The sequence below is a fragment of the Myotis davidii genome, unplaced genomic scaffold (assembly GCF_000327345.1).
Source record: "Myotis davidii unplaced genomic scaffold, ASM32734v1 scaffold225, whole genome shotgun sequence".
Lineage (NCBI taxonomy): Eukaryota > Metazoa > Chordata > Mammalia > Chiroptera > Vespertilionidae > Myotis > Myotis davidii.
This window is the reverse complement of record NW_006296222.1, coordinates 274,552-287,030: the sequence shown is the minus strand read 5'-3', so window position 1 is coordinate 287,030 and position 12,479 is coordinate 274,552. Positions and strand designations below refer to the sequence as shown.

The window sequence follows — 12,479 nt, the reverse complement described above, 5'->3', positions numbered from 1 at the left end:
TATCCACTGAGCCAAACCAGTTAGGGCAAATAGGTTCTTATCAATGAATTTTTAACATATTTCTGAGGGAAAATGTTAGCCATACAAAGTAAGGTTTCAGTAAATTGATGAATGAAAATACAATACTTTCCTCTATTTCTGGGCATGTGCTGAGGGCAGATTTCTGCCTTCAGGTTTGTGCTGCCTGCTTAAGGGTGCCACGGACATTACTCAGGATGACCCTGCAGGCAGTCATGGTAGAATGATCATGGTACAGTCCAGGGAATGAAGTAATGTGATACCTCCAAAACGACCAGAAGCATATATTAGGCTTTTAGTTTTCAGGGTGGTTGTTTTGTTAGTTTGTTTTGATTTTTCGTGTGTGTGTTTAATTGATTTCATAGAGGAGGGAGAGGGAGAGAGAGATAGAAACATTAAGGATGAGAGAGAATCATTGGTCGGCAGCCTCCTGCACACCCCACACTGGGGATGGAGCCTGCAACCCTGGCATGTGCCCTGACCCTGAACAAAACTGTAATCTCCTGGTTCATAGGTCAATGCTCAACCACCGAACCACCACGGCAGCTGAGCTGGTTTTTTGTTTTGTTTTGTTTTGTATCTTATGTCCTGGGAGCCTGGTATAGCCTGTGCGGTTTAGACATTACCACTGCATGCTCCTGGCGCTCTGGCTGAACCTGACAGCCTCTGGGCTGGTTCTTAGAAATTAGTAACACTCCAGCTCCTCCCTGAATGAGACCTGAAGACCACATACTGACCTTCTCATTCCGGAGTGCTGTGGTTTTTACATTATTTTCCAAATGCTATGCAAACAGGTAGACCACCTATTATGGCTGTGCTTCCTGAGAAACATCAATCAGCTGCCTCCTGCACATCCTCCACTGGAGATGTGCTCGCAACCCAGGTACATGCCTTTGACCGGAATCAAACCTGGGACCCTTGAGTCCGCAGGCCGACACTCTATCCACTGAGCCAAACTGGTTTCGGCAGAAGTGTTCATTTTAATCGTTAAATGCCAAATATGGCTTATCTGCTATAAGTATTACCTTTAAATTAAAAGATACATTTAGTGGTGTAGCTAATGAAAACTGTTGATTTTGTTTCATGATTATTAAATACAAATGGTGAATGGAAATTCTGATGAAAAATTTATGTTTTTATTTGAATTAAAGAAGAGAATATTCTAATTTAGCGTAAGAGTTACTAGCTGGAGTACACAAATCTGTAAATTAGATATCAGTAATCAATGATCAGACCTATATCATAAAACAAGTACATACATCAGTATTGATCATTATATCATTATATAAATAAGTATTTATCATTACACATATACTATATGTACTGGTCAACAAATCTCTTTTTAGTGGTTTTTCTAACTATAAGTAGAATTATAAGAGAATTATAGAACCAATAGACCACTGAATAAAAGAAAAATCTGAAAAAAAAATAATGAGCTAAGTGACATTTCTTGTACTTGTGATGTGTCTGCCAGTGTGGATCACAAAGGCTGACATATCCTTTCAATATTCATTTATTGACAAAGTGCAGGAAAGGAAGAAATAGAAGGTATTTTTTGACTCATTTATGACCATCCAGCCCAAACTATACAATATTCAACCAGAAGGCAGTTCTAGGGTAAAAAAGTAGAATTAAAAGGATTAGGCAGATTAAAGGGCATTGTAAAATTTGACCTGGATGTCAAATTGAAAAATTAAGTAACCATTCTGAATAACGACCTCACATTCACATTTATTTCTGTAAATACTTAATTAACTTAAATATGTACAATATATAGTTGTGATTAATTTATCTCTTTCTATATACTTATTAATTTTATATTTAGCTTTCCATGCAGAAAGTAGTAAAGCAGCAATTAATTTTATACGGAATATGGCCATGCCCATGTTATATTTTAAGATACTAATCTTATTTTTCTATATGACAAATTACAGGATGAAGTCTGTCCCAAAGCTGAAGGAGATGAAGTTCAGAAATGTGTGTGGGCCTCGGCGGTTAATGTCAAAGACAAGTTCATTTATGTTGCACAGCCAACCTTGGACAGAGTCCTAATTGTTGATGTGCAGTCCCAAAAGGTTGTGCAGGTAAGAATGACGCCTACTTCTTAAAAGTGACTTAATGTATTTGCTTTAGCTTAATAGCCTTTGCCAGGTAACATGTGCTTTGACATTTGATTGTCAGTTATAGCTAGTTTCATTACTTGGATAAATGGGAAATATATGCCTTTTCGGCTCGCACTCCTCTCTTTTTGCTCCTTGAGCCTAATAATTTAAAGAAATAATTTAAATATCTTTTGTTTTTAAAAATGTGATTCTGTGAATACATAATAATACTAAAATGACTAGTTTCACAAAAATCATCCCCAGAGTTGCTTATTCTGCCGAGAGCAAGGAGAGTCCTGGTTAGAGGTCAATGAAGGCATTACTACTTATCATTCCAGAAGCAGTATTATATCATTCTCATTTGATTCTTAGCAAAGGCTGAGATAATGAAAGGCTTTACTAGGTAATAAACTTAATAGGTATTAATTACTAAGTAGTAAAATTAAAAGTACTAATATGTGCATAGGTCAATGACAGAGACAAATATCTCTAACATATCAGATACACCCCCATTGTAGGAAAAATGTGGGAACTTAATTTTTGGAATAGTAAGGCAGCAATAGTGGTATGTCATGGGGTTGCTCACACAAGCTCTGGAGAGTCTTATGATCATGTTGAATATTACTTCTACCAATGAAAAGGAAAGGTTTTGAATTACGGGACTACTGAAGACCTTTGGAAAAGAGTGAAGTAGCAGCAGAATGATGTGGACAATTCTGCAACAATCTATTCTATAGAAATTGAGAGATTACCTTGGTTTGTAAAATAAACATTTCTATACTGGGTATATTCAATCTAGTATTCTTTGTGATAGAGACACTAATTATTTTTAATATATTTTTATTGATTTCAGAGAGGAAGGGAGAGGGAGAGGGAGAGAGAGAGAAAGATAGAAACATCAATGATGAGAGAGAATCATTGATCAGCTGCCTCCTGCATGCACCCTCCTGGGGATCAAGCTGCAACCTATGCATGTGTCCTGACTTGGAATAAAACCTTGACCTCCTTGTTCATAGGTTGATGCTCAATCACAGAGCCACACCAGCTGGGCAGCGACCCTATTTCTTGAGGCCTATTGTAGACTATAATTATCAACCTAAAATTTTAGACATATATCATTTATTAGATTCTCTTTTTCAAAATTAAAAGTTTCTTCTTTAATTTGTCTAAATTCTATTTTTTTGCAACCATGTATAATTTAAGTATGTGGAAGTCTTTAGATAATGAGTTCCAAAAGTCTACTACCTGCTGGGTAAAATATTGCATCATTATATTTGTCTTAACATTACCATAGAGTATATAAATTTTAGTTCCCAAAAGTACATGCTTAAAGATGAATAATGAATATCTTAAATATTATTATACTTGAAAATAATTCATCTCATAGTTTCTAATTTCTCAAATCTTTTTCTAATTTAAAAATATGTAAGGAATAGATTTTATGGATTTAGATATTGAACCCTCTGTTTTACAAGTTAATAATTCAAGTAATATAGAAATATTTCTAACTACTTAAAAAAACTACATCTGAAAAACTTGATTTGTGATTTAAAGCTTTATCTATATCCATGGTTATAGTCAACTTCAAAGTACAAAGTTAATTTTATAAAACTAAAGCATTCTTTCTTAATCTGACCACTTTTTTTGTATCCAAATTAAATTAGACTTTCTGATTATGTGCTGTGCCTGGTTATTTATTTATTTTAATCTGAATATATTACATAGAGGCAACTAACAATATTACTTATAATCAAACGTTAATCATCTCCCAACAGTGAAGTCCAAAATCAAAGTGCCTTATTATTGGGGGGAAAAAGAGAAATATAACCTTATATTTATTTAAATTTAATCTTTCAGGCTTTCTTTGTCAGTCAGATTAAAGTAGGTCTCTAGTGTTTCATACTGACCTTATCTAGGAAACCACATTTCTGACTTTTTCTTTTGCATATATTGACTGTGTGGATTGGTATTAAATAAACATTTTAGGACTAAACATTTAAAAAATTAAACAGCATTGTTACACTTTATTATTAAAATAAAAAATAGTTTCTTAACAACATAAGATTTTACAAACTTCATGATAAATTATTACCATTAGGGTATATTTGTTTCCAGTATTATTGTCTCCGTATTATTTCTACCTGCAGCTTTAAAATAAAAGGTCACACTTTTTTAAAAAGAATCTATACCCTTGGTATTGCTTTAAACATCAGATGGCTCTTGCTTTTCTTCTTATAGAAAATTTTTGTGAGACTGTTATACAGGTGATGTTTTGCTCTATAAACGATTAACTAATAAACAACTGACCCCGTTTTGTCTTCCACGGAGCAAAACCAGGTTCTGCTTGGATGCAGCCGTGGCTTATTGTGGCACCTCGGGAGTACTCTTAAGTGTCATCAGCAGTCTCCTCTAGCCATTAGCACATTATCTTGAGAATCTACATCATTAGTTTAAATTAGGTTCACTTAATTAGCCAGCTGGTACTCTCCTTGTCAGACTGATAAACAAGCTGTGCCACACTGTTCCTTCGTGTCAAGATTAAACCCTAAGCCTGTGGATCTTTCTCTGTTGCTATTCCCAGAACTTCACCCTTACAATATAAGTCATCTTTCTAGAAGCTGATACAACTGCTCTGTAACCAGGATAGCATGCTTTTAAATTTTCTTGTATTTGTCATATCCCCTCAGGAAATATTGATGAATTTGTATACCTATGGGTATATTGGGATTTTGAGGGCGTTAAGGTCTACAGGTCAAATCAACAAAGGAAAGAAAAACCCTGATAGTGTCAGTAAATTGCACTCTTCAACAATGTTTTAAAATAGTAAGGAAAAATATTTATATCAATATATTTATAAAGCTGCAACAAATAAAAGTAGTACATTATATAGCATATGTTGGTCATATTTTTACAAAGCAATAAGATAAGAAATTAATTCATTATAATATATCACTCTGAAAATGGTACTTACATGAATGATTAAGAAATACAGACTCTGGAACCTGAAACATGTAGATCACTACTATTAATTAATTATAACAATTAATTAAGTTATTTGAAAGATCTTTGTGAAAATGTTGAATAAATGAATAAATTTTTTGGATGATGGATTATGGCTTAATTATCTGAATATCACTAGGCCAACCATAGTCTACTATGTGTACAAAATTATAGTGTTTATGATATGGAAGAGAAATTTCCAACTTATGATATCAGAAACTTTTCTTTAAAAAAGTCTTACAGGATTACTCACTAGGTCAAAACTGATCTTCTTTGTTCTATTTTGGTGAGGATTAAAAATCACCTGCTTCAAATAAGTCTTATCTTCTATAGGCTTCTCAAGGCAAAGTTTGAAAACAATTTTCCTGGCAAAATAATATTAGTAAATAAATGCAAATTTATACTAAGTAGTAAATGAGCATTCTATGAGGTTAATTTTGAGGTGAAGGATGAGCATATATAAAATGCTCATATTCATATTCTTGAACATTGTCTTTAAACTAATATCATTTTTGGTATAAATGGTTGGTGGATTGGAGACATCAAGGGAAGAACAGTAGGTGAGGGTGTTTGAGGAAGAAGATTGGGGAGTGGCAGGTCAGGGAGTTATTATAAGGAATTTTAGGGTTTACTCTGAGGGACATGAGAACACTTTGTAGTGTTGTGGACAGATTAGTGTCATGATCTGTCTAATGCTTACCCCCCAAAATAAAATCACTCTGATATATCTGTTGATAAAGTTGATGAGTATAAAGTTATGAGGTAAAAGTCATGTGGTGAGGTTAGAGATGATAGAGGCTCTGTGCATGGTGGTAGCAGAGGAGGAGCCAGAAAGAGGTCAATATTTGGAAGGCAGGAGTCATCGTGTTTCCTGAGGTTGTGAGATATGGGAGGGAGAGGGCAGTCAAATATAATAGCATATTTACAATCCTTTTCATAAAATGTGGAGAAATATTGTAACTATTTCATTACACAGAGATTTACAGGTTTAATTGTGGAAAGGAAATTATTTTAAAAAGTGTCAAAAATAGCACCTTTCTTTTTTTAATAGCGAATGGTTTAAATTTACTGATCATTTAGAGTAATTTCCAGAATATACTAGCAGACATTTTGTAAAATCCAACATATGTAATTTATTCCTTTCAAAAGTGGATGATGTAAGTAGGAAAATATCTATTTGGGGTGTGTGTGTGTGTGTGTGTTTTCCTGAAAATTATGTTATGACAAGATTAATCTGGAGAAGGTTATTTGGGAATAATTTCATCATTGTTATATTATTTTGTTGATGAAAACCATATAAATGTCCCTTCTGTAAAATGTGTTATATCTGCACACTTGAAAACTTGTAAACTTCTTTTTCCCAAGACTTAAACATTTTCCAATAAAATACGTTAGATGTACTTTCCTTCATTTTGAGCTGCATATCTAGTCAGAAGCTAGGCTTGTGGCTGGAGAGTGCAGTGGCGGTGGCAGGAGCCTCTCCCGCCTTCCACAGCAGTGCTAAGTGAGCCTAAGCCGGCAGGTGGACATCCCCCAAGGGGTCCTAGACTGCTAGAGGACGCACTTTGGGCTGAAGGACCCTCCCCTCGTGCACTGGGCCTCTAGTAATTTTATAATATATAAACTAGAATATGCCATGTAACCACCCCTAACCCTTGGAGAGGCTGGGAAACTTTGTATTTGTCAAAGGGCAATGAAATGAGTCATCGTCCCTAAATCTCTGGTGCTCATCTTCCCTGAGAGCATTGCTGCCCATCTAATACCAAAACAATACCATATTCTATTAGCAAGAAAGAAAGGGATGAGGACATTGATACAGAAATACTTCAATAGGTCTTTTCAGAAGTCTAATAATTATTTCAGTGATCCAAAAACAGAGATGAAACACAGGGCAAGGTTTTAGAAAAAAAAATACTTTAGTAAGACTAAATTGCCAACATGCTAGTTAAAATGTGAATCTCCATATGTTCAACCACAAAGGTAGTTTACCTTCAACTAAACCAACTGAGAAAAGGATTAAGTTATGAACTAGGACTTAGGAAATTCTCTAAGGATATTCAACAGAGCTATGGAAAGAAATACTTTCAATATTGAATAAAAGCTGTTTTATTGAATACAATTTGTTTTGTGTTATAAAATTTATCTATGCAACTACTACAGCAAATTACTTTGAAAAGGGCTTAGCTTGTAATATAAATAGCTTAAAATTAAAGTGAGTGAAATAACTGCCTGGAAGCAATTTATTTTCTGGAAGTTTTATTTTAAGTTAATGCTAAATATTATAAATATTAGCAGAAAAACACATTTACCATAACATGTATGGTACAAAAAATTGCTTCTCCTTGTTTCTGTGATTTTAGATCTCTCATTAAGGAAAATAAATTAGGGAATCTGTTACTAGAGTTACAACCACATCTCATATTATTAGTGTCTTAGCATCATAGATGGTCAACGTTGGGATGGAAAAAAACCTAATAGTATATAAACTTAGTTCTCACCTGTGTTCAACACCTGATTAAAATGCACATGTTAATCACATATCTTGAGTTTTTTAAATAGCTTCTCCATGACATACAATTTGCATAGGTAATGAGTGAACATAAGACTTTATAAAATGGCATAAAAACATGTTTGAGTAAAGTATCACATTTCCAAATTAATCAAATAAGAGTTTAGAAAATTAAGTAATTAGCAACATACATTTTTAATTTGACATCTAAACTCTTGAATTCTTCTGTAATTTCTGGCCTAGTTTTTAACTAATGTTTCAGTGTGTAAACATTTTTTTTTCAACTCCTATTTATTGCAGGCAGTAAGCACAGACCCTGTCCCAGTTAAATTACACTATGACAGATCCCATGATCAGGTCTGGGTGCTAAGCTGGGGTACCTTGGAAAAGACTTCTCCAACACTTCAGGTAAGTCCATTTCACTATATTTGATCAAATAATGACCGTTAAACCTTTAGGTATCTCATCAGGTATTTATAACCACTTAGCAATTATATTCTTCCACCTGAGGACAGTACTTGAATCACATCTAGATCTGCACAGGAAAAGGTAAAAGAAAGTTGATTCTCAGCATTTTTTTTATTGGAAAGTATTGTAGGACATTTATCAAAGGTTGGGTGTATATGCTACAAGCATAGCCTATGATGACAAAAATGATACTGCTTGGAAAAAACAAGTTGAAATTTACCTTTCAACAGTTTCCTGCCTCCCTGCAAATTTCATAAGTTGTTTTTTTTTTTAATTTCAGTTTCTCTTTTCAAAACAGGGCCTATTGGGTGGGGTACATGAAACAGAGACCAGGAGAGGAAAAGTCTCAAAGCAGATCTCCAGTTTTCTCCAAACAGCTAGTATTTTGTTATGTGAGCGCGGACTCATTTCTAATTGGGAATTAATGTGGTGTCATTTTGTGGAACTTGCTTCTGTCTTGAAGTTGCTTATATGAGAACTTGAAAGATGCAGAAAAAATATAGCATACATTTGACAATGACTCTTTGGCACCATCTTTAGATTTTTGGATTTTTAAGTTTAAATAGTAAAAGAGAGAGGAAGGGGAAGGAATGCTTGGCCCTGAAACTGCAAATTTTCTATTTCTAAACCACCTTGTGATTAGAGCACCACCTTGTACATGTTTCTTCTTACAAAGTCTTAAGTCATTATATTTGGCCAGTTTTCAGTAAATCTGTTGAATGCAATGTCATTTTTAGTTAATGGTCAGTACCAATACTGTTAATGTTTTTGAAATATTTTCTGTATTACAATATTTAACTTACAAAGAGCAGATTTATTGAAATGAAATATTTTAATGCAGCTATCAGAGTTAATGGTTTATTTTATATTTCACTAGGAATATGTGTCATGTGAAGCATCTAAAATATGATACAGTATTTCAGTTATCTATTGCTGCAAATCAAAGCACTTCAAAACTTGAGGTTTTCAACAAAATTCAAGGATGACCTACCAGTCACAAATTCTGTGGCTTGGCAGTCTAGGTGTTTCTGCGGGCAAGATCAGGGAGCTCACAGGACTCACTGAAAGGCTAAAATCACTTGTTAATAACAGCTGGAAGGTCCAAAACGGCCTCACTCCTACCTCTGCCTGTGGTGGTAGTACTTAGCTGGGTGTCTTGTGTCTCTTATATGTGCCTGCTCATCCATTGGACTGGCACCTTCACAGCATAGTGATTCCAGGTTACAAGATACTGGAAGTCGCCAGGCCAGTTAAAATCTGGGCTTCAGGATTTATTTAAGTAACTTCATTCAGCCTGTTGATGGAAGCAAGTTACACGGCCTGCCTAGATGCAAAGGGATGGAGTAACAGCCAGTCTCTTGATGGAAAGAGCACAATCTTCAATGTGGACCACTGCTTGGACGATCTGCCACAATATGCTCATAGGCTCTCATTATTTGAGAGTTTGTATTTAACTATAATTTTGACAAGATAAATAGAATAGATATGATTTAAAAATAACTTTAGGCAAACATCTTTAATAACATACAGAAAACGGGGAAAAGTCTTTTTATAAGTGTTTAGTAAGTTTCCACACATTATCCAACCTTCTCAAAATGGATTCTTTTTTCTGAATAAAGAAAAAGAGAGGGAATTATGCTAATAAGATTTAGTGAATTTTTTAAATGTTTTCGGGCACACTTGAAAATATGAAATAAAATTTAGGAGGTGAGAAATATTCTTAAAATAGTATATACAAGAAAATTTATTTACATAAAGTTTGTGTGTGTACACGCATCTATATGTATGTAGATGGTGGGTGATAGATGATAGAGAGATGATAGATAGATAGATAGATAGATAGATAGATAGATAGATAGATAGATAGATGATAGATAGATAGATAGAAATTAAGAAAGGAAATGCAGGGTCTGTAGATCAGAGAATGAACCATTTCTTACCCAGGGAGCATGTTAGCAGCTATTCTCCAGCCCCAACCCCCATCGGGTGATGTTGGGGAGACCAATGTTACCCTGCAAGTGAAGCACAGTTGTACTACAGGAAAGGACCCTGAAGATATGTGTCCCTGTTTTTTTAGGCTGCTGTCCTCAGCCCATCCTCTCCTGTGAGAGACAGAGATTATCACTCAGAAATATATACAAATCTTGCCCTGGGAGGGAGGGGCAAGAATTGGTTCAAAGGCCGTAAGTCTCTGAATATCTCACGAGCAAAACCACCATCTCCAGCATCCCAGGCACTTTTGCTGACATCATGCTTTAACAAAGTTCGCCAGTGCCCTTTGCTCAGAAGACCTGACTCTGCAAAAATGTCAAATATTCCTAGATAATTGTCTCCCAACAGAACAGGTTTATCGGGAAACATCCCCAAAGAAAACGGGTTCTAAGATTTGTTTGAAAATGGGGACACTTTTCCTTTGGAGAAATGGAATTCACCAGATCAGAAACATGTTCATGCTCTCACTTTTGCCAGAGTGTCTATGCCACATGCTGAAAGGTTAGGCTGGAAAGAGAGGTTGATGCTGGGATGTAAAAGCTAGTAGGCAACTTGTTGGCCTTAATGCATTGTATCTTTCAATGGTGCCCACTGACCCTTGAAGGAGCAAAACCATTTTATTAAGGACCAGAAAGCCCTGCTTACATCCCTTCTTCTTTGTTTTCCTTTTGATTATTAGTAAACCTATAAATCTTTGCCCATTATGATAGCAGAATCTATTGTTTCTGTGTTATTTACAATTATTAAATAAAAGCCCATGTACTGTAATTTTAGGTATGTGAGACAATGATTTTTCCAATTAGTGTTCTTAAGTGAGTTCTCAAAGATTTATCAGAGTTATTTTTTTAAGACATCATGCCTGATAAAAATTTAACAAATGCTGTCCTAAAAATCATGAGTCTGTCATCTGCACAGTTTTACAATTTCTCTGTAATACCTTTTCAAATGCAAAACAATTGGAGAAGAAAATATCTCCAAGAAACAACTTGGAATAAAGTCCTTAGAGTTGCTATTGGTCAGAAAGTAGGCCACGGCCAGATGGGGTGACATTGGGAGGTGGAGGCTCTGGGTCTGTGGAAGGCATCACACGTAGAGAGACCAATGGCAGGATGCCATTAGGAATGAGCCAGGGTTGCTGAAAGATGGGGCATATTGATTAATGTGCATCAGATCAATCTGTGCATCCTCGCATTTAGTCGTCCCAGTCCCGAATTTGGCCATCCATCATGCCCTGCTCAATTCCAGCAGCGAGAAGGACCCAGAGCCATCAGGGAACAAAGTCCAGATAGCCGGGAGCTAGGGAAGTGGCCTTGTGTTTTTCACAGCCAGGACTATGCCAAGCACATAAGTGATGCTCAGTTAATATGCCTTCGGTGGCATGAAATATTTTTGCATCAGTAATTTTGGGAAGGTTGGGATGCATTACACATATTTTAGTATTGTATGAATATTAAATTCTTGATGCCTGGAAACTACTTAGAACACATATTGACATACAGCAAGCTCTCAGTAAATATTATTATTGCTTCAGTCTAAGTATTATTAATTTCAAATACAAGTACATGCATTTTGAGTTATACACTATATAATCAAAAGAGAAAAAAAATGGGGAGTTCTTCTCTATTACTCTGTTCACCTTTGTTAAAGTCTTGCAGACATTATTATGAATGGCTACAATCCCAGTGCCAACTTTCTCACTGATATTCATTAAAAAAAATAAAACGCACAGATATAGCCTTGCTGGTGTTGCTCAGTGGTTGAGCGTTGACTTATGAACCAGGAAGTCACGATCCCATTCCCAGTGAGGGCACATGCCCTTGTGGGCTAGAACCCCTATTTGGGGCATGCAGGAGGCAGTCGGTCAATAATTCTCTCTCATCATTGATGTGTCTGTCTCTTTCTACATCTCCTTTCCTTTCTGAAATCAATAATACAAAATATATTAAAAAACAAATAAAAAAACAAAACAGGTATAGTGTCTTTAAGGTTGTTATCAGCACTTTGGTTCTCCCTCCTTCTGGCACATGCTGAGCTCCTTTTCGTTAAGTGGTCCTGGCAAATGAGAGCTGCTGTGGATGGAAACGTTTGAGGTAGTCAGCTGCTCTTTCAGTGTGGAACACTGAGAGAAAACAGTAGATATCCTGCCAGATTACTCAGGGAACATAACATGTGTGAAACAAAACCTTTATTCTCTAAGCCACTAAGACTTAAAGGTCTGTTTCCTGTAATGTTGTTGTTTTTTTAACTGTAACATAACTGAGCCATCCTAACTTATAATAATTTATACATTTTTACTGAAAATGGCAGTTTTCAGTGGAACACAATGAATATATACTCACTTGAAAGAAAATTAACCTTTTGGAATAAAAGGCCCCTAAAAATAAAAATGA

At 35.3% G+C, this 12,479-nt stretch overlaps 1 protein-coding gene across 2 annotated transcripts in view; it reads left to right on the top strand.

The window, feature by feature from the left end:
* FSTL5 (follistatin like 5) overlaps nt 1-12,479 on the top strand; it is a 570,527-nt gene that overhangs the window by 513,212 nt on the left and 44,836 nt on the right. For both annotated transcript variants that reach the window (XM_006771055.2, XM_006771054.2), the window contains exons 13-14: nt 1,953-2,102; nt 7,930-8,037. In XM_006771055.2, the coding sequence (XP_006771118.1) occupies nt 1,953-2,102; nt 7,930-8,037 (258 nt within the window). The remainder of the gene's footprint in view (nt 1-1,952; nt 2,103-7,929; nt 8,038-12,479) is intronic.